Raw genomic sequence first — 26,876 nt, 5'->3', positions numbered from 1 at the left:
GAGCATGGCATGATAGAACTATTTTGTTTCTAATGGGGAAGTTTAGAACTTGTGTATTTCGAAGCGGACATAAAATACACGTTCGAAAGGCAACCATTTTGATTGAGATACCCAAAACGTTCTAATAGATATAAGAAGATGTGGTATGAGTGCCAATGAGACAACTCTCCATTAAAGTCACAATTTGTAAAAGTAAACCATTATAGGTCAAAGTACGGCCTTCAAAACGGAGCTTTTTCTCTCACTGTCCGTCAATGGATGAACGAATGAGTAAATATTTTGTAAACATAGCGTATAGTGTAGTAAAGCATACTATCCTTACTCTTTTGATAAATTGATATGGTAACACAATCATTCCACATCTTCTTATTTTTACATCATTACAGTAGTATAGAAAACAAACAAACATTTTTGAGATGTATTTCTATTTGTATCCATCTGATGACTTAAGCCTTTTTCAACTGATTTTATTAGTTCGTTCTTATGTTGTACTGTTACACCAATTTCCTGGGTTAGGGGGAGGGTTGGGATCCCGCTAAGATGTTTAACCCCGCCCCATTCTGTATATATTTACCTGTCCCAAGCCAGGAGCCTGTATTTCAGTGGTTGTCGTTTGTTGCTGTGTTACATATTTGTTTTTCGTTCATTTTTTTGTACATAAATTAGGCCGTTAGTTTCCTCGTTTGAATTGTTTTACACTTGTCATTTGGGGGCCTTTATTGCTGACTATGTTGTATGAGCTTTGTTCATTGTTGAAGGCCGTACGGCGACCTATAGTTGTTAATTTCTGTGTCATTTGATCTCTTGTGACGAGCTGTCTCATTGGCAATCACACCACATCTTCTTTTTTCTATCATAAGGAATTAATGTAAGTACATGATATAAAGTATTTATTTCCATTTAAACTAAGTTCGAAGATAAGATCAATAAGGTATACGTATAGCATTCAAAAAAGTCTACTCCCTATTACGAAAAGTTCCCGTTTGAAATATATTTTAACACATGTTTGTATTGCAATAACATCTTTATAACATCTTTTTGACTCAAATATTTAATTTCTTCCGATGGGCAATGTCCAGATCCGTGCTACCGTAGCTTTTCATAAATTTGTGGTTTCAAAACAAAACAAAACCGGGTCCTATACTGAGACAAAACAGGGTCCTTGTGTAATAAACAACATTGACGAAACAGGGTCCTTCCATTTTGACATGACCCATTTATTTCGTTCCATGCATAGAAATGCAAATATTGAGGTGCTCATAGTGACTAGCCATGCAATCTCTGTGTTAATATCTTTCTTTCCGTACTTTTCTTTCCGTGCAATGTGCACAATTTAAAGAGAAATTAAACAAATTCGTAGCAATGTTCACTCAATTCACCATTTTCGTGTGCCTTTTTACTTATTTCTCCATTAATCTAGAACGGTTGTAGAAAATATTACATCACACAATCGAAAATAGTTATATGTGTATGTTTATTCTTCAATGTCATTAAATAACAAATAAATAAACAGAAATTCTACCTTTTCTCTGTCTGTTGATTGTCCGTCACCGTACCGGACATTAGATACTATCGAGTCCAAACATTTTTTGCCGGGGTAGTTTAGACACAGTGAATTATTTTTATGAATAGAGCGTTGAATTAAAATGTAGAATTCGCTCTAATATCTACATAATTTTTACTACATGTCGCGAAATAAATGAGATGTGGGGTATACGTCAATGCGACAGCAACACATCAACATGAACAAAACCAAGATATCTAGTCATCAGTAATAGACAGGTGTCTATACAATTGGGAACGTTGTATTGTGCTTTGAATAATGAAGACAAAATTATGCTACATGTATGCATGCTTTCAAATTTTATGCTAGCCATGGAATAAGTAACAAAGACATTCCTTAATATATATGTTCACAGATTATGTTTATAAACATTTGTGCATTAACATTATACCATGGATTCTATAGTACTAAAATCCGTGAATACATTTAATATAATTGTTCGCGTATATATTATCATGGGTCAGAACATAGTTTATATTAATGCTATCTTTTTTTATCGTTCTATCTTAAAAAATTATCATGCATCATCTGTACACGGGCTCCGAATTGAAATTAAAATATGTTTATTTGACTAGGATATATCTCCATTTTATCCGAAAATTTAGAAAAAAAAGGGTTTGATGCACGTTGGGGGTTACATTGTTGCAAATAACATTAGAATTTCACGATGGATTTTTCTCATGAATATTATTAGGCGGTTATCATAGCAGCCCTATTATCTCAGATGTTTTGGTTTTCTTATTCAATTTATTAAGTGTAAGAGAAAAACAAAGCTGTCTTATAGAAAGAAATACTTTCTTTCCATGCAGTATAAATTGAAAGGCAATGGAATAATTTACTCTTTTATTATCTGATTAACTTGTCTATCTTTTCTCATATATTATAGTTTTGAAGTCTTTTTTTATGCAAAACAACTAAAAGATTCATGAATCAAGCATGTTTACAAATCGTGAGGGTATAAAATTTCACCGAACCTTATTTATGCAGATAGGCACTATTCAATCTATCAATTGTTATATATTATTTAGTGTATGTGCTTTCTGGTTTATTTGTCTTTTTTTTTTTGTAGTCCGCGAGGATTCACCATCATTATTAAAGTAGATTTGTGCAACAAAAATGGATGTGAAATATTTCATTGTTTTAGTTTTTGTCTTAAGTATTACTGAACAAATATTTTCAAAGTCAATACAGAATATAACATCATTGGAAGAAGACACCATAAATAGTCGACTGGAACTTTTGGAAACCAAACTTACTTTGTTAGAAAATGAAAGTAAGTATATATATAGTACCTTTAAGTTTTTAGTGTACTATCATGCAACTCATTTGAAAAGAAAAAGTTTTACATGTTTTGTTCTACAAACAATATTTCTTTGTCTCGAACAGTTAAGTCGTAAGCTCCCCCCTAAAGAGATCACAGAAGATTATAAAGTGCAGACACACATGTATCAGTGGATTGACCCTACTGATGGTTAGCCACTCTCTACTATTTCACTTTAATCAATTATGTGCATGTGCATTATTTTATATATTATCTATGAATATGGAAGAACTGTGATTAAAGACGGTATTACCCGTTTTTTTTTTTTTGCTCACCTGCCCAAAGCGTCAAGAGATTTTCTCATCACTTGGTCTCCGTAGTCCTTCGTCGTCGTCCGTTTACACAAATTTTCGTCTTTGAAACTATTTGTTTAAATTTAACCAATCTAGGCCATAATCATTATTGGGGTATCTAGTTTTAGAATGTTCCCGATGACCCCGCCTGTCAACCAAAATGGCCGATATGGCTTAAAACTGAACAAAAGGGTAAAATGCAAGTGTTAGCTGTCTATTATCTTGAAAACCTCTATAAATAAAGAAAATCTGACAGGGACAGGAATGTCCAGAATGTTGAGATCTACCTACTGTCCATTAAATCAAAATTGTCAGACGACTTCTTATAGGAGTTATTGCCATTTAATGACGATATTTCCCCCCCGTTTTTGTCTTCATTTTTGCCTCTTACCTTGACAACTGTAACTTACAAATTAAGCCAACACAAATTAATGTTAATGAGTTTAGTGTTGTGAGTATTATCTATCTATGTCTATTTTGCTAAAATGGGCTAACAAAAATACAGATAAAAACGGATTAATCCGTCGTTAAAATGGGCTGTAATGTCTGCGCTAAAATGTCCCCTAGTAGTTTTAAATTATTTACTAACATGTCATGCGCCCTACCGCATAGCAAGCTGTAAAAAAAAACCCGAAATGACAAATGTAAAACAATTTTAACGAGAAAACAAATGGTCTGATTTATGTACAAAACAATAAACGAAAAAACAAATATGATATACAGCAACAAACGACAACCATCGAATTACAGGATCCTGACTTGAGAAAGGCGCATAAATAATATGACGGGGTAAAAAACATGTTAGCGGCGCCCAACCGTCCACCAACCTGTGGCAGCGGTACAACATGACAACACCAGAACAAACAGTACACAACAATAGACAAATATGATAAACAGCAACACATGACAACCAATCAAGTCTATTCTGTTCTGAAATATTAAATGATCATTTGATTACGAAAACGTCTTTTAAATTAAAAAAAAACAACATTAGTACAAAGTATGAGTAATATTAGTTCTGTTTCGGTTTTCATAATGTCTATAATCAAATATTTGAAGTCTGCACTCTGAACCATTAGTCAATACACGACGAAAAGAATATGTATGCATAAAAAGCGTGAATAAACAGAGGTGTGTTTTACGTCAATAAGACAGTAATTAAACGACACAAAGACAAGAGACATCCAGAGGTCAGCATAATAATTATATGGTCTGCAGGAATAGAAACACAGGTATACGATATGACAAGCTCTTAATCGTCCGATATGACAAGCTCTTAATCGTCCCTAGTCTAGAAAAACATGTCAAATAGGAATGAAAGGATATCGGGTATCCATCCATGACACAAAAAATTTGTATATGCACATAAAAAAAGCAAAGGAATAACGCTTTTATTACAGTTCTTCATCTCAAAATCACAATGAGTCCTTCAACACGGAGTTAAAAAAAACTCTCACCTCACTGGAAGTTTAAAATTTTAAATTTGTGTATTTTACCCTAGCACCGGTTTGAGCGGAATTATTTGCAAACTGACGAACTCGCTACAACTGTGAATTGAAGAATAAAGCCATGGAGCAATACCAATAAAATAAATCTGGCAAAGAAATCAAACATATATAGTCATAATTTAGACCAACAATGACACTGAAGTTTGCAAAAAACAATACAAACATTTCGACAATCACGGGGCACATCGAGATATGAGACTAAATCAAAGATCTGAAAAATCACTAAATAAGAAACATTTCAAGATGAAACTAAACACACAAACTACCGATGTTCATGATTGGGGACAGGCTCATAAATATTTGGAGGCTTATTTTTTATATCTTAGCCATAGTTATTTTTTCTTGTCAGTAGAACAACACATGATACATAAAAGCGTGCAATCAAAATTCGTACAGGGTCAACATGTTCTATAAGACCGGTAAAATAGAAAACAAAGACTTAAGGTCATGAAAAAAATCCAGAGAAAAACATAGTACCCGTTACAAAAATGTACCAAATGAAGGTTTTAAAGAATTCTGAATACTCTTTTAAAGGATGAACAAACGTAGATGTTGAATATACGTCAATGATGCAGTAGCCCAACGACACAAGTAAGCCAATGTCAATATATAGTCTTTAATACCAAACAGGTGTTTATTCAATATGTCAATCATTAACTAAATCGTCTATGTCTAATGAAGTGGTGATTAAACTAAATAGAAACTATTAAAGTTTTACCATAACTTTCCAAGTAACACAAACAAAACAACTTATATCGACCTTCCTGACAGGAACATAAATACGTGAAGGTATGGAACGCCATGACTGTCTTCTGATGTTGATTGTTAAATATGTTCGGTGCTTTTTGCATTATGTTTATAGTATTTATATTATGTTCAGTAGTTTTCATATTATGTTCAGTAGTTTTGACATTATGTTCGGTGCTTTGGTTATTATGTTCAGTAGTTTCATTATTATATGCAGTGGTATTTAAATTATGTTCGGTACTTCTGACGTTATATGCAGTGCATTTTTCATTATGTTCAGTACTTTCGACATTATGTTCAGTAGATTCAATATTAATTGCAGCACATTATGTATTACCTTCAGTGGTCCCGGTTTCTTTATATTTGGTGGATTATTCATTATGTTCAGTAATAGCATCAGTATAATACTCGGTTCAATGAACTATATGTTCAGTAGTTGTATAATTATGATGATGCAGTAAAAATTGGGAAATCAATAACGGAAATTGTCGGAAAAAAACGAACGCGGACATTTTTGACGGACGTTTTCTTCATGGACACTTTTACGGGATGGAATGAAAATGGAAGAAATGGAAGCAGTATTAAATTGGTTTGGTTAACGTTCCTACGTTGGCAATTTTCACAAGGAAAAAAATACTCCTGACTTAATTTGTAAGATGTCATGATTGATTGATTGTTGTTTTCTGAACGTATAGTGGCAAATATTTCACGCATATTTATGACGGAGAGAAGAATTTTTAAACAAAAAATAAGAAGTTGCATGTGTTGTCGTTGATACACTATGACCATAGAGAGACGACAAAAAGACAAACAGCTAAAAAAAAATAATATAAAAACATATTCTATGGTTTTTGTATTCCTAGAAGGTAACCCTTTTTGATGGTTGGTTGTAGCATATTAATTTCATGAACCGACTTACCGACTTTCAAGAAAATCTCCTTCTTTAAATATCAGATATTTATTTGAAATAACCCAAGATATATGAGGTTGTGGATGAGGTTTACAGAATAGAGAATAATGCCCCTACCCCCAAAAAAGAGAAGGTGGGCAAAAAATAAAGAATAGAGAATAAAGGAGTGCTTTAAAAAAAAATGTTTAAAACTTTGAAAAAAGGTAAAAAAAAAATGATAACAGAATAACTAAACTTTTTCTGCATACCGAATTTATTATTGATATGGAATGAAATGTTGAACTGGTCGTAATCAGAACTGGTTATTTGATGTTACCATGCAAATTATGTACATTCGATATTTTCCTCGAAAATCACGATCTTGCACGAGTTAACAAATCTTGACGTACTATTTCGTCCACTATTGCAGACAAAGATAATCTTACATTCTTCTCCTGCATTGTGTCAGAAATTATTACAACAGTGATAAAACAGTTCGTGATAGAGTTCAGACAAAAATGACAACAAAAAGCTCTGCAATAGCAAAAAAAACAAAAACAGAAAACAACTAGTCATAAATTTCATACATTCAAAGAGCTACATTGAAATTTATGCTGGTATGCAAGGGTATAGAATGAAATATTGTACAAAGTGCTACAAACAATGAACGTTGAGTATCAGTATGATTGTCATTTTAAAGTCATTTATTAAGATTTTTAATCTTCCAATTTCAAGCTGTATACACAAAAACTAACTGGTCTAAGTGTAAATATGATTACCATAGACTGTCTATTAGACAGGTAATGGATATCAAAATACAAAGTGCAAAACTTAAATTATGTGCAAATGTTCACCATTTCTGTACAGTTATGGTTATTATCTTAAAGTAATGCATAAAACATGACCCCTTTTGTTTAATAAGAGACTAGAAACTACCCAAATCAATAACTTAATATCTGTACTTGAACAGAGCGTTTAAAAACATATTTCTGGATTTAGTCTCTAGATCCACCAAAGATAGCCAGAATGAAGAGGAATAGATTGACAATATCCAGATACAGGTTCGAGGCTAATCCGTGTTACCATACTATGGCATGGTATTGGTTGCAAAAATTTGTAATTTTAATTTAAATGCAATATTTCTTATTTAATTGGTATATATCTTCATTTAAACGCAATATTTTTTGATTTGAATGGTATATCTTTTCATTTCAATGCAATATTTTTTATTCAGATGGTATAATTTTTCATTCAAATGGTATAATTTTCATTCAAATGGTATAATTTTTCATTCAAATGGTATAATTTTCGTTCAAATGCAATATTTTTTATTCAGATGGTATAATTTTTCATTCAAATGGTATAATTTTTCATTCAGATGGTATAATTTTTCATTCAAATGGTATAATTTTTCATTCAAATGGTATAATTTTCGTTCAAATGCAATATTTTTTATTCAGATGGTATAATTTTTCATTCAAATGGTATAATTTTTCATTCAAATGTTATAATTTTCTTTCAAATGCAATATTTTTTATTCAGATGGTATAATTTTACATTCAAATGGTATAATTTTTCATTCAGATGGTATAATTTTTCATTCAAATGGTATAATTTTTCATTCAAATGGTATAATTTTCGTTCAAATGCAATATTTTTTATTCAATAGGTATAAAATGTCATTTGAATGCAATATTTTTTATTCAATTGGTATGAAATGTCATTTGAATGCAATATTTTTTATTCAATTGGTATAGTAGTTTTTTTTATTTATATGCAATAATTGCATTATGGGAAATTCTTTGACGTCATAAGGTCAAATTTGCAACAACGTTTGTGATTGGTCGGTAATTGTTTGGATTTCTCCTCTTTCTTTCTAAACTTGAGTGACCACGAATTAAAAAACGCGTCAGAATATCGCCCCTCTAACTAAATTTGGCGTTCGTGTGAGTTCGTGCACTGGCTGTTGATGCCAATAATGGCCAGGACGAGCAAAAAATGCGAGTGACAAGTAATAATAATTAATTTGACACACAACTTGTTCATGGATAGAAACAGATGCCTGCGTGCATGGCAAAACACCTCCAATGAAAACCTTTTCTGAAGAAACTCTCCTACAGTCTACACATTGAAATACAAAAAAAAATACATAGCTAGTCCCCCTCCCCCTTCTAAGTCCAGATACATGTAATCATGACGTTCTTTAGTGCTATATAATTTTTTACTTTTCTTGATCCTCAGAGACGTTGCAGGAAGGCACACATGAAAAAAAGAATAAAAAGCATCCAGGACGATACAACTTTTTTGGACTAAGCCCCCTCTTTTTTACTTCATGTAGAAAAAAAATCACCTAATTACGACAGCAGAACCAGAAACCCACAAGTAGAGACATAAGCTGTTATACTCCGGAACTAATTCTTTAATAAAGAAAATTCAGGATAAATTGGAACAAGTTACTAACCCATGTTACAACAATAGTCCTATGACATAGGACTTCACTATATGAGGCGTGAACTTCATATTTAATACTATCTATAATATGTGCTCTCATGTCTTATGCTGCAAATCATTTTACATTTAGGATTCGTTGCTGAGCTTTGTTTTACTGTTCTCGTCTCCGAATCCCTTAAATAGATTTTTTTCAAGCCCCACAGTAGTTCAATAATTACTATACGTCTTTGCATAAATAAGTATGCAGGGCATATTTCAAAACATATTTTATCTTCAGGACTTTTAAATGATTTACTTTTCAATACTGCATTGGGAAGGGGGGTATACAAGTTTGTTTTGTGACACATTATATAATATAATTAGGTATCCAACAAATTATATGATTGTACGTTTAGCTATTATCTAGACCCGTACAAAATGTATATAATTAGACACATTTAACAGGGGCGGATCCAAAACCTCGGTGTCTAGAGGGGGGGGAAGGGGGGGGTGAGTAGGTTCAAATTTAGATATTTGTATAGAGATGTATATATGCGAGTATTGGCAGTAATGGTTATGGTGTGTGTGTGTGAGGGTAGGGGTTTCAGATCAAAGATCGTTTCTATAATTCTAGATCTTTTAGTTTTTACCATTTCACTCTATTCTTTATCCTTTGATCTCTATTATATTTGTCCTAAACATGCGTGACATATTTGCCACTGGACATAAGGCAACTAAAAGTCAATCAACGTAATAAGGCAACCAAAAGTCAATCAACGTATTCTGTATATTTCATCATTTCTTTATTATGTTTGGTTTGGTCCCGCCCCTTATCTATTTTTTTGCACATTAGGGACGACATCAAAAGTTCAATGTAGGATAAAAAAAACCTTAATTCATATATTTTATCACTGCCCGCCCATCCCCCCCCCCCCCCCCCCTCTTAACTTAATTTGGGAAAAATTGATTGACCAATAAGGATATATATAAAATCGATGTTAATTAAACAAAACTTGCAGCAATATTGACCCCCCCCAAAAAAAACTATTTGAATTAAGTTTTTTATCCTTCATTGATTTTCTGATGTCGTCCCTTATCCTCTCTATGTAAACCCAATTCATGTCCTGATAAATGGTGACTCATGCATAGCATCATATATGGTTATTAAAACAAGAAACATATTCATATTATAATAATTAATGTATGCTAGGACTTATAGATAGATGTCATTAGTCCAAGGTCATGTAATAAAGTAGGTCTTATAAAAATACAATAGCATTTTAATTTTGATGATTATATATATGTTTATATATTTAATAATGCCATTTTTTTGGAAAAAAGGGTAGGGGCAAGACGTTTTTAAAACATATCAATGGGGCGCGTTTTTTTTTTTTGTTCTTCGGAAGTGAGCCAGAAGAAGTCCATTTCTGTTTTTTTTTTTTTGCATTGGGAAGATCTTCTGGCTCTCTTCCACCTCTTCTTTTTTGATAGGTTGACGACAGAGGCACATAACAAACATGGCGTCGTTTAGTCTAAATGAAATTAATAAATTTATGAATGCAGATATATTAGAATGTGAGCTGTTTTATAAACGTTTTTATGGTATGACAGCCTTAGTAGGACATCCCTGTAGGACGATAAGCTGGATAAATATAAGAACTACACGGACAATAACAGTTAAGGGACGATTATTTGATATTCTAGGGAAGGGATATTGATTGATTGGTGTTTAACGCTACTTTCAACACTATTGGGCTATTCCGTGGTGGTCAGTTTAAATTTATAGATAAAGGATGGGGTAGGGAAGAGAGGGCATTATTATTCATTTCAATCTGTCGCTAATCATGCCTATTTTTCAGCTCTTACCAGGCAACCATATTCATATATGAAATCCTTCTGTCCCCCACCCCAACAAATAAATAAATATCAAATGGTTTTCCTCTTATTTAACACAAGTTTAAATTGATTGATTGTTTGTTGCTAATTTTAACGCCCAGTGAAAATTATTTCATGCTTGTTCAGGAAAACACGAGTTTAGAAGTCACGTATATAATATAAAAATGAAGAGATGGAATATGATTGCTAATAAGGCAACTATCCACCGGAGTTCAAATATGAAGTGGATGTAAGCAATTATAGATAAGATAAGATAAGATAAGAAAAATTTATTTTAAGTCGGGTTACATGAAATACTACAAACATAAGCTCTGTAGAGCTTTTTGCCGTCATGTAGACAAATGCTTTTTGTAGACAATCGTAAGGCCTTCAACAATGACAAAAACCTGATACTGTAAAGTCGTCTATAAAAGGCCCGACATGAAAAGTGTGAACAATTCAAACGAAAAAACTAACAGCCTAATTATACATAACAAAACAATTTACAAAATATCAAATATGAGTCGAGACAGGAACCAACGACAACCACTAAACTACAGGCTCCATCCTTGGGACAGGCAAATAAAGAATATGACAGGGTGGATATAAAAACGAAGATGTGGTATGATTGCAAATGGGACAACTCTCCACAAGAGATCAAATGACACAGAAATCAACAGCTATAAGTCACCGTACGGCCTTCGACAAAAAGCAAAGCCTACACCGCATAGTCAGCTATAAAAGGCCCCGATATCAAAAATGTAAAACAATTCAATCGAGAAAACTAACGGCTGAATTAATGTACAAAAAAATGAACGAAACACAAATATGTATAACTAAGCAACAAAAGGCAACCACTGAATTACAGGCTCCTGACTTGGGACAAGCACATACATACAGAATGTGGCGGGGTTTAACATGTTAGCGGGATCCCAATCCTCCCCCTAATCTGGGACAGCGGTGTAACAGTACAATAAAATAACAACCTGCACAAATCAGCAAATTAACTCAAAAGATCGGTACGAGACATACAAAAAAACTAACATTAAGACAATAGACACAAACACCGACATAAGAGTATTTGCAATTACTGGAAGTTTGCTCAAACCTATTTACAACTGGTACTGAAATAAATCTTGTTCTCCCAGACTGAGTTATCAATCAGTACACAACGCGCGGCAAAGGATTTATTAAAAAAAGAAAACAGTCTGAGAAACGTCTGGTTTACGTTGTATATAGATATAAGAAGATGTGATATGAGTGCCGATGAGACAACTCTCCATCCAAGTCATAATTTGTAAATGTAAACCATTAAAGGTCAACGTACGGTCTTCAACACGGAGCCTTGGCTCAAACCGAACAGCAAGCTATAAAGGGCCCCCAAAAAATTAGTAGTGTAAAACCATTCAAACGGGAAAACCAACGGTGTCTAATATATTTAAAAAAACCCGATATACTTGCATATAAATCCATATACAATGAAACGGTTTTTGAAAAGTGGACCGAACGTTTTGACAATCGAAATTTTGCAATAGAAATACTAGTTATGACCACAAGATTTTAACAGCCAGTGCAGGACTCGCACGACGTTAGATTTAGTTAGAGGGGCGATATTCTGACGCGTTTTTTTAATTCTTGGTCACCCATGTTTAGAAAGAAAGGGGAGAAATCCACACAATTTCCGACCAATCACAAACGTTGTTGCAAATTTGACCTTATGACGTCAAAGAATTTCCCATAATGCAATTATTGCATATCAATAAAAAACTACTATACCAATTGAATAAAAAATATTGCATTCAAATGACATTTTATACCAATTGAATAAAAACTATTGCATTTAAATGAAAATTATACCATTTGAATGAAAAATTATACCATTTGAATGAAAAATTATACCATTTGAATAAAAAATTTTGCATTTTAATGAAAAAATATACCATTCAAATAAAAAAATATTGCATTTAAATGAAGAAATATACCAATTAAATAAGAAATATTGCATTTAAATGAAAAATTTCAAATTTTTGCAACCAATATCATGCCATAGTTACCATGAATTTCATTGATATGGTCAAATTTACAAATCAACTTTCTCTATTCTGTAAACCTCATCCACAACCTCATTTATCTTGGGTTATTTCAAATAAATATCTGAATATTTAAGCGCCTATTAGCGGGGTGGGATGCAAAATACTATAGGAGTATCTGCAAGAAGATTTTTCGTGGTCTCTTAAAAGTCGGTGCATGAGATTAATATGCTACAACCAACCAACAAAAAGGGTTACCTACTAGGAATACAAAAGCTATAGAATATGTTTTTATATTTTATTTTTTGCTGTTTGTCTTTCTCTCTATGGTCATGTTGTATCAACGACAACGCATGCAACTTCTTATTTCTTGTTTAAAAAAATTCTTTTCTCCGTCATAAATATGTGTGAATATTTGCCGCTGTACGTTCAGAAAACAACAACAATCAATCAATCATGACATCTTACAAATTAAGTCAGGAGTATTTTTTTTCCTTGTGAAAATTGCCAACGTGTCAACGTAAACCAAACCAATTTAATACTGCTTCCATTTCTTCCATTTTCATTCCTGATCCCGTTAAAGTGTCCATGAAGAAAACGTCCGTCCAAAATATCCGCGTTCGTTTTTTTCTGAAAATTTCCGTTATTGATTTCCCGACTTTCACTGCATCATCATAATGATACAACTACTGAACATATAGTTCATTGAACCGAGTATAATACTGATGCTTTTACTGAACATAATGAATAATCCACCGAATATAAAGAAACCGGGACCACTGAAAGTAATACATAATGTACTGCAAATAATATTGAATCTACTGAACATAATGTCGAAAGTACTGAACATAATGAAAAATGCACTGAATATAACGTCAAAAGTACCGAACATGATTTAAATACCACTGCATATAATAATGAAACTACTGAACATAATAACCAAAGCACCGAACATAATGTCAAAACTACTGAACATAATGTCAAAACTACTGAACATTATATGAAAACTACTGAACAAAATATAAATACTACTGACCGTAATGCAAAAAGCACCGAACATATTTAACAATCAAAATCAGAAGACAGTCATGGCGTTCCATATGAAGGGGTTAAATTTAGTTAAGGGTAAACTTTGCATCTGAATCTTTTAACCTATAGTTACTCATACGCATATCATAATTAATTCGAGATAAGACATACACAACATTTCGTTAGAAAGTACAGCCGGCACAAGTAACAAAGTACAGGTTCACACAGTACACTGAAAACACAAGACACACATTACATGTTCATGAAGTACAATAGATACAAAATAAACAAATAATATGGTCATATAATACTCTCGGCACACAAAACACAAATTACTGGCTTAAACCGTACACTTGACACACAAGAAACAAATCACAGACTAATACAGTATGCTCAACACACAAGAAACAAATCGCAGGCCTATAATACAAGAAACAGATTATAAGATCATAAAGTACGCTGGACACATCATAAACAAATCACAGATTCACGCAGAACACTCAACACACATGAAACAAATCATCGGCTCATAAGGTACACTCAACACACAAGTTACAAACCAAAAGCTCATGCAGTACTCTAGATACATGAGAAATAAATCAAAGACTAATATGATAGTACAATAGACACACATAATACAAATCACAGGTTCACACAGTACACCGAGCATTCAAAAAAAAATCACCGGCTTTTACAGTTCACTATACACAAAAGAAACAAATCACAGATTCATACAGTACACTCGACATACAAGAAGGAAACATATCATAGACTCTCACAGAACACTCGACATACACAAACAGATAACAGGCTCATACAGTAACGTGTACACAAACGAAACAAATCACTCAACACACAAGAAACAAATAACATACATATACAGTACACTCGACATACATGAAACAAATCACAGGATTAATTCATGCAGTTCACTGGTTACACAAGAAACAAATGACGCCCAAACAGAACACTCATGACACAGGAAACAATTCACAGGATCAAACAGTACACCGGACGCATAAAAACAAATCACAGGATCATACAGTACACCGGACGCATAAAAACAAATCACAGGATCATACAGTAAACCGAACTCATAAAATCAAATCACAGGGTCACATCGTTCATCGGAATACAAGAAACAAATCACAGGCTTATGCAGTACACTGGACACACACAAAACAAATCACAGACTCACACAGTACATCGGAATACAAGAATCAAACCGAGTACACACAGAACAAATCAAAAGCTTAAACAGTACACCGGATAACTGAAAATGAATTATTTCATTCTGTTATCTATTGTCTTATATATAACTGGACAAACAATAACAAAGTCAATACAAAATATAACATCCATAGATGAAGATTCAATGAATAGTCGACTGGAATTATTGGAGGCCAAAATTTCTATGTTAGAAAATGAAAGCAAGTACTTTTAGACATAGGAGAACCAATTTCACACCCAAAAATTTTTGGAATACTTTTTGGTCTCGAACATTTCAAGATAAATGTCAATCAATTTTAGTCAAATGATTTTTGTAAAAACGATCCAAAATTTTATAATAACATGTAAATATTTGCAATATTATATCAAAGTACCTTCAATATTAACATGTTCCGTAAAAAAATAGATTACATACACAATTCTAAGATTTAGATATCTTAGTTTTACCCGGGAAACTCTACACAAAAGTTTACGACAAAAAGGGCGATGGTTGGTTCCCTGTTGTTAGAACATACTCAACCTTTCTCGTCCAATGGAAAATCAGTGTTTTGCCGTCTATTTTCATAGTACATGGACAGATGTGTAACAGTACAACATAAGAACAAACTACACAAATCAGTTGAAAAGGGCTTAACTCCTAAGATCGATAAAAAGCACAAAAAAACGGTATGGGTTTTCCTCATTGTTGAAGGCCGTGCGATGACCTATAGTTGTTACCTTCCAAGTCATTTCGTCTCTGGTAGAGGATTGTTTTATTGTCCATGATACCACATCTTCTTATTTCTATAATGTTTATATTTTGTGTGCATATTGTACAACAGTAACGAGATGTGTTCTGACTGTCGATATAACAACTATCCACCAAAAAACGTGGATGTAAGCAACTATATGTCACCCGTGACCGTAGACTTTCAGTGATAAGCAAAACCCATACAATGCAAACGAGTTTTATGAACAAATAATAAATGAAGAAAAAATAATATGATAGACAACCAAAAACCTTAATTCAATGTAGATAGCTCAGATTGTTTAACAGTATTTGTTACAAACTAATTGTACTTCTTTTTCCATTGATGCTTACGACCATAGTAAGTTTAAGATGGTTTCCTTTTTACAACGAAAATTTACAAGATATTGTATTCAAAGGTAATCACTCACTATATTTAAAAGATTATCTTATCTGATGAAGGCCAAGTGCCAACCCCAAGGGATGACTAGATATAGACATATGGTCACCGGGACGTGATCAGGCAGTAACCCCCTAGCTAAAGTGGTGCCTGGCAAGACTTTCTTTGAGCCACATTCATGTATTGTTTTGCTTATTTCGTCAACCGAGGGGGTTCAAAGGGAAGGCTTTCCTGTTGCATATGTTTGGGTGTGCTGGATGCAGCCACGTCCTGTCCGAATAGGGACGTTTAATCCGATGCCTCTTGAAGAGATTGCCACACTCTCTGAATGGCTGTAGGTGGCCTGTTTCAAGACGAAATTTGCCCATATCCAACACATCCTAAATTTTCCAAAGGCAGTCCAAATTTACCGCCCTTCATCCCGGTCGACAAGTACCTTGCAAAACTTAACTTGTATTTAACGTTGATTTGTTCACGTTCTAAACATGCATGACATGTTTGTCGTTAAACTTCATATAAAAAAAACTTCAAACACAATAAACAGTCAATGAAAATTTGCCCAGCATATACACATCTATTCCCATATGAAAATTGAAGAATGTCAAAATTTACTGGAAAATTCACCTGGAAAAGAGAGACAATTTCTAAGAACTGTATTTCACTGAACATTTACTTTTTTTTAGTCAAGCTCATTTATATTTCAGGAGGAAAACAACCTGTATTGTTTTATGCAATTATAAAACAGAGCGAATTTAGCTTGAATAAATATTCTACAGTTGTATTTGAGACCATAATTATCAACGAAGGAGGCCATTACAACAACAACGATGGAATCTTTGTAGCTCTAAGAGATGGGATTTATATGTTTTCATGGACGGTTTGCACAGTGAATGCTGCTTACATAATAATGGAGTTAGTAGTCGAAGAGAAAGTTATAAGCTCTACTGGGGAGAAAGAAGTGGATTCTAGTTCTTATTCGTCTGCGTCAATGACAGCTTTCTGTAGAATGAATAAAGATGAACATGCCTGGATTAGAACAACTGGTTGGAATACTGAAAATTATATACATAGTAAAGATCAATATTCCCGCACATCTTTCCTTGGATTACTTATTCATTAAGAATGATAAAAACTGCATAAAAAATAAAATACTTATTCATTAAGAATAAAAAAAAAAACTGAATAAAAAATAAAATAAAAAGATCACGCATCCGTCTGTAAATATATTATTGCTAGTCTAGTCGGCGTCCGTCTGTCTGTCATACTGAGTATTCTCCATCAAATACATTTATCGGAGAATATAAGATGTACAAACTTTCATGCTGCATTTTACAGGTCGGGAACACTACCTTATATGGATATGAATAAATTAGCATACTTCTTGTCCTCCTACATGTAGTTGTTTATTTACGTATGACACAATTTTTTCTTTACCTGGGTTTTTGACCAATCCACTAAATGAGTAACAATGCACGATGGACTACTACTGTATGTGTTTACGATCAACCGAGAACACGTGTTATTTACTGAAGTACAACACATTTTTTTATGCATTGCGGGATTAACAATTTTGCTTAGTTTTTCATTTTTTGTATCCACATTTATTGTCCTTGATATAAAGTATTCGTTCCATGCTCAGATTAACGAAGAGTTGTTTCTATGAGAAGAAACGAGTGTTTGATTAACCCAAAATAAAGCTTTTAATATGACTGATGATCACACGAAGATTTCAGGTATTCGTCCACAAGACAGCAATGAAACATCAGTAAAAACACAATTACCCATAAGACAAACTTTCATTCAGATAGTTAAAAAAATAAAGGATCCTTGTATTTTGGGTTCGTAAAAAGGGGGAAGGCTTAGAGTGTGTCAAATATCTATTGGGGTCACTAAAATTTCCCAGCTTTTTACAAAATTGATGTTATGATATTGTATCTTCTTTTATGATTAAAAAGTAATTTAAATCGAGGAAGGGTATGTATCTATTAATTTGTCTCTAAGAAACAAACACGTATAATCACCAATCGGGGCCATTTATAGCCGACTTTACGGTATGGGTTTTTCTCATTGTGGAAGGCCTTACGGTTGCCTATAATTGCTTACATCCACATCTACAAGACTTATATCAATTATCATTTTTGCAAAGTTCATTTTTTTCTTATGTAGATATTGGATTTATTTTATACTTTTAACGGACTCGGATATTTGCCAACCTTAATAAAATCATTTATGATGCTGTCCATGTTTATGTGCGACAAGGACGTGAACTAAAATGATAGGTTTTGTGAAAATTACAGCGTTTGATCTAAACCAATTTTATTTCTCTCATTTATTGGATGCTTTTTCCTATCGTTTTGTATATAAATTAGGCTATTGTTTTTTTCGTTTGAATTGATTTACACTAGTCATTTTTGGCCCCCTTTATAGCTTACTTTTCAGCGTTGACAGTCTTCTTCGTGTGATGATCACACGAAGATTTCAGGTATTTGTCCACAAGACAGCAACGAAACATCAGTAAAAACACAATTACCCATAAGACCCATTCTTCTATTTAGTCAGACGTCAGTCGCTACCCTGATATACCCTATCTTTTGTTTTATTTTTCGGGTATTTATGACGGATAGCGGTTGACGTCTTTAGCCGAACAGTTTGATCATATCCACATAATTCAATTTATTGTGTGCTTGTTCATATTCTGGACGCCAGTCTTTGCTCCTTTCTAATAAAATCCACATAACAAAATACAAATATGAAGCTTAGAAATAGAAAAATATTAAATACTTAACTCGTCCAAAGGGTATCTATCTACACGTCTCAATCTTCAAAATCGCTTATCTAAAAATGCTACCATCGCTAACATTTTTAACAATAAAAATCGTGGTTACCCTTCTATCGATAAGTGTCATGCCAAAAAATGACTTACATGTCCCCGTCTTTTCACCAACAATACGGTAAGGTCTACGTTTAATGGTCGCACATTTTCTTTAAATTTTGAAACTGATATAACTTGAAAAACAAACAGTATTATTTATTTACTCACATGAAACAAACCGGGATGCGGTATTCAGTACGTAGGTGAAACTGGACGATATTTATCTAAACGCACGCAAGAACACCTGTATCGTTTTAAAAGACCCAATAAATTCAAAAGTATCATTTATCAACATCTTAGAAAGCACAATCATCCTATTAAATATTTAACAGTTCAGCCTTTAGAAGTAGTAAATAAGCAGCCTGGTGAATCTCATTCAAAGTTTGTACGATCACGGAAAATAAATAAATTAAATTGGATTAAAAAATTACAGACAGTCTATTCACTCGGTCTTAATGATAATATCATGGGGATTGATAATATATCAAGAACCGATTCTGTTAACATTTTGGATTTAGTTTCTAAAACTGTTCGTAAAAGCCGTTCTCATGGGCGTAGAAAAAATCGCAATCAAAGAAAATTTTGGACCAACCATACAAATATTTCGGACCTAATTTCTATTTCAAAAAACAACGGCAGATATTATCTATTAACCAAGCTCTGTTCTTTACCTATGAATAAATTAAATTTTTTCTTAAAGGATTGCAACACAATTTCATATTGCAGTCCCACAAATGTAAGTATGAAATCGTTCAAATTATAATGGCATATTGTTATTCTAAACTGTTTCCCAAAATTGATCGTCCTGAAGATCATAAAAAACATTTTATCAAAATAAAGTATGTCAATATGGGTTTTGATTTTGTAAATATTTCCGGTATTTCTAACGACCATTCTGTTAAAGAACAAATTCCTGGATATTTTGATAATACTGAACTCCCTCTTATTTGTTAGATTTACAACAAATCTACCCGGAAATTTGTGATTAATTATAGCCAAGTCTGTAAAGATGTAAATATCAGTGAAAATACACCTACGTCATGTAATTGTAGTAATTCCGAATACACTTATGGCCCCATTTCCCATGTTAAAACAGGAGACCTTAACATCGTTCGCGACCGAGAGTTAAAATCATTCCTCAGTAAAGGACCTAAATATCGTTCCCCGTCAAATATTAATTGGAATGAGTGTCGTAATATCATCCACGACTCACTTCGTGCTTACTGTTTGAAATGGATAATACGGGAAAAAAGCTGACAAAAAATCTTTGGACTCTTTTTTCAATTCAGTAATGAAGATAGTTGATATACGTATACAACATTTTAAATAACATTTTACTCTTAACAACAACCATAAAAATCCTATTTCTCGTATCAAACATAAACTAAAAGAAATAGCCAAGGAATTTGTTTTTGTCCCGGCTGATTAAGCTGCTAATAATATCATTATATTTTGACGTAAATTTTACATTGAGGTTCTGCAAAAGGAAATCACCAATTCACCAACATTTCAACTGACTTCATTTTCAGAAAACGATATCTGTAACAAACATAAACTATTAGCTACTGTACTTCTTTACAAGCAGAACCTAATACAATGAAAGTCCCAACTAAGTACTGGCTTCCGAAGCTACACAAATCACCTTACAAATATAGATTTATTTCGTCTTCAAGTCATTGTTCTACTACTAAATTGTCTATTCTACTTACTAGTACACTTGGTACAATCAAAAACATGATAATTATAAATTGTTCATATAAGGCCTTTGAAAATAGTGGAATTAATTACTTTTGCAGTGTCAAAAACTCGTTGGAAGTACTTGATAAATTGCATGCATATATTGGTGATTTTGAATCTGTTCAAAGTTTTGATTTTTTTACCCTATATACCACTTTGCCTCATATTCTTATTAAGAAAAAATTCACACACCTAAAATTAAATGGGCATTTAAAAAGTCGGAATGCGAATACATATGTTCAAACTCTTTTAGGTCATTTTTTAGTAGCAACAAACAAAAGAACTATGTCAATTGGACATGCTTTGATACGATATATATGCGCTTGAATTTTTACTTGATAACATTTTTGTTCGCTTTGGAGATTCCGTATATCATCAAGTTATCGGAATTCCAATGGGGACTAACTGTGCACCACTTATTGCGGACCTGTTTTTGTATTGTTATGAGTTACAATTCATGACTAAAATCAGCATTGAATTTGTAACTATAGGGATATAGTTAAAATACTGTTGTCACGTCATTAAAGATTGCATATTTTGGCTTTAATATTGATTCACTTATAGGGTCTTTGCATCGGAATTAAACACATAACTGAATCTATTTTAAAAGAGTAAAATCCATTTTATTCCTTTCAATAATCTTTTTCAATGTTTACCATAAATTGAATGCAGATTTCATAAAGAAACACACATATTTTACAATATTCCATGTTTTTATTCTTATAATTGATAAAATTTACATTTAATGTTCGGGAAATTTCCCAAAATATATGAAAGTTTTTAAATATTTGTGGTAAAGATGTATGTGACAACTTTTCGGGAAATGTCCCAAAATCATTTTCAACATTATTATTTAAAACATATATGTTGGCAAAGAATGTTGACAAACAGATTTGAAACACATTTCGGGAAAAATCCCGACAAAAATAAACTAAGTTGAAAATGTATAACACAGATGTCTTCGAATATTTTGGGATTTATCCCGAAAACAGAACGTATATGCTAGAACTCATGACTTATAATTTCTTTTCACATTTCGGGAAAAATCCCGAAAATATAAATCTATTATCAGGCACACACTTGTTACATAGATTTTTTTTACCCATTTCGGGAAAAATCCCGAAATAAAATCTGCAAGCAAATTTTTAAAATTATATGCTACAGATTTCTTAAAATTATTGGGAAAAATCCAGAAAAAACTAAATCTATAAGATATTACAACACAGAATTTTGATACATTTAGAAAGTTTTTATGTAAATTTGTTTCCAACATTTGTTAAAATTTTGATTCATAAAAAATATGTTTCTAACTGAAAAAAATATGTATTTTGTTTATAACCACACTTTTCATTACAGGTCCGAAAAAAGTATTTTCTAAGAAATATTAAGGTTGCTCTCTACTGCATCTCTTTTGTCATGCTTTAGAAATTTCCTAAATATAATATCAACCAAATTTGTCCCACAAAAAGGGGTGCTTAGGCCTCCTCTAAATCCTCCTCTTATAAGTGGTCGATTTTAAACTGGCCTAAGCATAAACTTTCCATATAAACTACAAAAGATTCTAAGTTATAAAACCATGATTTAGGGTTCAGGATAAAAAAATCCCCAAGCACATGTATTGTCCAAAAGCTTATTCAACTGCATATAAAATATCCCTGACCTACTTTTAGTGGTTCTCCTGAAACTGAACTTCTTACAAATCTTACAGTGTAAACTAAGGAAATTTTCAAAGTCAATATTCCATTACTGAGAGGCTGGTGAGGAGGGCGGTGCTCTATGGGATTGAGATGTGTTTCCATAACACATTATACCCTGCTTCCACAATCAGATTTCCATATTCAGTAACTTATTTGTAATTACTTAAAAAATCAATGACTTCATAATGAACACTTGAATGTACAAAGTTTCAAGTTTATTTGACCATAACATCATAGTAAACTATTGTACACAAAACCTTAACCTACTGTACTGTTTGTACATCTTGAAAACAAAATGATTGATAAAAACTAGTTTTAACTCATTACTTCAAATGCCAATGAAAATTTAAAATAGGAATAAAAAGAAAAAACTCAAACTCAAAAATATTCAATAATGTAGCCTCATTTCATTTTCCTAATTTGCACAATTTTGTTTTTGTCACAGAAAACATGGAAGAAACTTTATCTTTAATTATATTTTTCTAAATTTCTTTGATGTTCTCCACAACAAAATATAACAAGAGTGCACACGCTGAAATGTCTTGCCTTCTTTACTAATTATTGATGTTATGTTGATAGTCCTAAATATAAAGCTTTACTACCACTATCACATAAACTTAACATTAACCAAGAAAATGAGGTCAAGGTCATATAAACCAAACAAGAAATACATGTACACCTTACAATCATTCAATACACTAAATATAGTTGACCTATTGCTTATAGTTTCTAAGAAATAGACTTAACCAAGAAAACTAAACATTGACCAATGAACCATGAAAACGAGGTCAAGGTCAGATGCACCATGCCAGGCAGACATATACAGCTTACAATTCTTCCATACAACAAATATAGTTGACCTATTGCTTATAGTTTAAGAAAAACAGACCAAAACACAAAAACTTAACACTGAGCAATGAACTGTGAAAATGAGGTCAAGGTCAAATAAAACTTGCGAGACTGACATGTACATCATAAAATATTTCCATACACCAAATATAGTTGACCTTTATTGCATATAGTATTAGAAAAAAAGACCACAACTCAAAAACTTAACTTTGACCCCTGAACCATGAAAATGAAGTCAAGGTCAGATGACACCTGCCAGCTAGACATGTACACCTTACAATCATTCCATACACCAAATATAGTAGACTTATTGCAAACAGTATAAGAAAAACAGACCAAAACAAAAACTTAACTTACCACTGAACCATGAAAATGAGGTCAAGGCCAGATGACACCTGCCAGTTGGACATGTACACCTTAAAGTCCTTCTGTACACCAAATATACAAGACCTATTGCTTATAGTATCTATGATATGGACTTGACCACCAAACCTTAACCTTGTTCACTGATCCAAGAAATGAGGTCGAGGTCAAGTGAAAACTGTCTGACAGTCATGAGGACCTTGCAAGGTACGCACATACCAAATATAGTTAACCTATTACTCTTAATAAGAGAGAAATTAACATTACAAAAAATCTTAACTTTTTTTTCAAGTAGTCACTGAACCATGAAAATGAGGTCAAGGTCAATGGAAATGTGACACACGGAAACATCGTAACATGAGGCATCTGTATACAAAGTATGAAGCATCCAGGTCTTCCACCTTCTAAAATATAAAGCTTTTAAGAAGTTAGCTAACGATGCCACCGCCGCCGCCGGATCACTATCCCTATGTCGAGCTTTCTGCGACAAAATCGCAGGCTCGACGAAAAAGAAAAATACTGTTCTAAAATAAAATACATGTTCTATATAATATTACAAATACATACAATAAAATATAACTACAAATCATAGTAACATGTGAATAAATCTTCATAACATGTGCAATGCTTGTTATATTCAGATGGAATTATTACATGTTAATGTAAATTGATCTGTTTCTTTACTGATGACTTTTTCTCTTCCTTTCACTCCTGCCTATAAGAGAAAAGTAAAATAACATTTAGTAAAATATAACAAAAACGTGCTATTCCGCTGAACATGCTAAATGTAAATATTAATGGTGAAATCAACAATTTTGATCATGTTGATAGGTTGAGACTATCACATTTGACATTTATAACAAAACTTCTTTTCCCCCTCTGACCATTTTGATTACCTTGTGTGACTTTTCACACAATCAACATGATCATAATGTACATAACTTTTTTGACATTTTTTTATCAATAAAGATAGTATAGCCAATAATAGTTTTCAAAATTATTTAGTGTAGAATTGAGTTCTTTTCCCTTTCTCCAATTGAATGTTCCTGGCAACCTGCATTCTTTTATGTTACTTTTTTTCATTTAACAAATACTGATCAAGATTTAAAAGGGGAGCAGTATTGAGTTTTCATGTGGCTTTCCAAAGTCAAGACCGTTCCTGTTACCTAAAGTTGTATCTTAAGGAGGCTTGAGGGTATAAAAATTCAGCAAAAATTTAAACTTTTTTTTTTTCATTACAAATTTTTATTTCTTACACTATTAGTTGTTACTTTATGATATGGTACAAAAATCAACCAAAAAAATCAATTCATTTTGGCCCCAGATGACTTTTGAATTGTTTATATCATTTAAAAAGCTCCAAATTATCTCCCTTTGATGAAAAAATGCAATTTTTTTGCATTAAAATTGAATATCTTTTTTAACACATCGGTGACCTATATTTTTACTATTTTTTTCAAATAAGCTGTACTCAAATAAGCTGTACTAAACTATTCTAAAATTTAAGCAATTTCTGTAATTTAGTTCTTTTTTTATTTCGACATTCCCTTTTTTTCTCCTATTAGTTCAACAGAAAAAAAGTAACTTAACAAAAATGCATGCTTCTTTCGAAGGCAGATTGTGAGGTCAAATGAACGGTGACCCTATACTATTATTTTATTTGTCTATTAAGTATAGGATAAAGTGTATTTCTAGAAAAAAATAGTGAAATCCTATATTTAAAAACAAATATTGAGATATACCCGCGAGCCCCCTTAAAGCTTTTGTTTCAGGGAATTTGGTGTTGACAGTAGATGTTTGTGTGTTTTTGGTTATTCAATTGACAATTGAGATGTTTATTAAATTCTACAATCACTTGTTGATCATTTCAAGACAGTTGACCTATAAAAATATGATGAAACCTTTTCAACTGATTTTTATAGTTTGTTCTTATGTTGTGCTGTAACACCACTGTCCCAGGTTAGGGGAGGGATGAGCAACCAAAAACTTGTTTAACCTGCCACATTCTTTATGTGCCTGTCCCAAGTCAGGAGCCAGTATTTCCATGGAAGTTGTTGGTTTATGTATGTTATATATTTGATTTTCGCTACTTGTTTTGTTATAATAAATTATATAAATTAGGCCGTTAGTTTTCTCAAATGATTTTGTTCATATTTTTTCTGATCAGGGCCTTTTATAGCGGACTATACAGTATGAGTTTTTCTCATTGTAGAAGGCTGTACAGTTACCTATAACTGCTTATATCCACTTTATTCAAACTTTGGTGGATAGTTGTCTCATTGGCAATCATGCACCTTCTCCTTATTTTTATATAAATATAGGTCAAAACTGCATAGATCTATGCTGTTTAGTTATTTTTTGTGTTGTTGAGTTGCGTTTCATCTGTAATAAACAGGTAAAAATTCTTGAAACAATATGTTTTATCTATGTGAACATCATGGATTATTTATTCCTTTCAAAATTCTGTGAATAAATAAATGGGGAATGCGTCCATGGGACACAGATTATGCCCCCGCTTGCATATAACATTTTAAAGGGTCATAAATCAAGAATGGTAAAAGTGACACACAGTACCCAAATGAGTACTTGATCTGAGTTTTGTGGTAATAAGCATTGTGTATAAGTTTCAGAACATTTGGTTAAGCAAACTTAAGTTTATAGTGAACTAAAATGAATAAACAGCTGTGCCATGAGCACATGATACCTCCGTCGCTTTTTCAAAGAATAAGGTCTTCAACACAGCGAGAAAATCACGCACTATAAGTGTTTCTTGTTTCTCTTTTTTTATATAGATTAGACCGTTGGTTTTCCCATTTGACAGCTGGTTTCACACTAATCATTTTTGGGGTCCTTAAATTAATAATAGCTTACTGTTCGGTGTGATCCAAGGCTCTGTGTTGAAGACTGTTCTTTGACCTATAATGGTTTTTCTTTTACAAATTGTGACTTGGATGGAGAGTAGTCTCATTGGAACTCATACCACATCTTCTTATATCTATGTACAAACATACAAGGATAAAACTTAATGCCCTCCTCCGCTACGACGGGGCATAACAAAATGCATATACATATAAAGCAGCAGGACTCTTATTAAGACTGAATATGACAGTACCTTATTCTTTATTCTTTCATCTTATCCCCTGCATGATTCCTGACATGAATTTTGGTTCTTTATTTCTTTTACGTCCAGGCAATTTTGGTATGAAAGCACAATATTTCAAGCTAAGTGTACCCATGATTTGTCCTGGGTGTATTTTGATAAAAATAATAAATGTTGACTGCATCTTTTGGTGTCTCTCTTGTAAAACAATATAA

General features: G+C 32.6%; 4 protein-coding genes and 1 long non-coding RNA gene across 12 annotated transcripts in view; 3 read left to right on the top strand and 2 right to left on the bottom strand.

Moving 5' to 3' along the window:
• LOC127717769 (uncharacterized) overlaps positions 1 to 26,876 on the bottom strand; it is a 222,782-nt gene that overhangs the window by 38,766 nt on the left and 157,140 nt on the right. The gene's annotated exons all lie outside the window — the stretch shown is intronic.
• The window catches only part of LOC127717738 (uncharacterized), a 383,100-nt gene that overhangs the window by 209,397 nt on the left and 146,827 nt on the right, over positions 1 to 26,876 (top strand). The window lies entirely within an intron of this gene.
• LOC127717695 (tripartite motif-containing protein 2-like) overlaps positions 1 to 26,876 on the top strand; it is a 169,230-nt gene that overhangs the window by 43,466 nt on the left and 98,888 nt on the right. The gene's annotated exons all lie outside the window — the stretch shown is intronic.
• Positions 2,650 to 17,291, top strand: LOC127717787 (complement C1q tumor necrosis factor-related protein 1-like). The gene is made up of 2 exons (XM_052223618.1): positions 2,650 to 2,837; positions 16,748 to 17,291. The coding sequence occupies exons 1-2, from the start codon at positions 2,681 to 2,683 to the stop codon at positions 17,161 to 17,163; spliced, it is 573 nt and encodes a 190-aa protein (XP_052079578.1). The 5' UTR covers positions 2,650 to 2,680; the 3' UTR covers positions 17,164 to 17,291.
• LOC127717795 (uncharacterized) lies at positions 22,550 to 26,867 on the bottom strand. The gene is made up of 2 exons (XR_007989381.1): positions 26,674 to 26,867; positions 22,550 to 24,276 (listed from the first exon to the last, which is right to left on the bottom strand). It is a non-coding gene; the product is annotated as an uncharacterized LOC127717795 (long non-coding RNA).

The sequence above is a fragment of the Mytilus californianus genome, unplaced genomic scaffold (genome assembly GCF_021869535.1).
Source record: "Mytilus californianus isolate M0D057914Y unplaced genomic scaffold, xbMytCali1.0.p SCAF_1, whole genome shotgun sequence".
NCBI lineage: Eukaryota > Metazoa > Mollusca > Bivalvia > Mytilida > Mytilidae > Mytilus > Mytilus californianus.
Note: the sequence above shows the minus strand (reverse complement) of the source record. Positions and strands in the feature narration are given on the sequence as shown.

Excerpts from the sequence above, each read along its gene's own strand:
- LOC127717787 (XM_052223618.1), top strand. The coding sequence starts at position 2,681 with ATGGATGTGAAATATTTCATTGTTTTAGTTTTTGTCTTAAGTATTACT. Across the intron at positions 2,838-16,747 it reads TACTTTGTTAGAAAATGAAA|GAGGAAAACAACCTGTATTG; the intron begins GTAAGTATATAT and ends TTTATATTTCAG.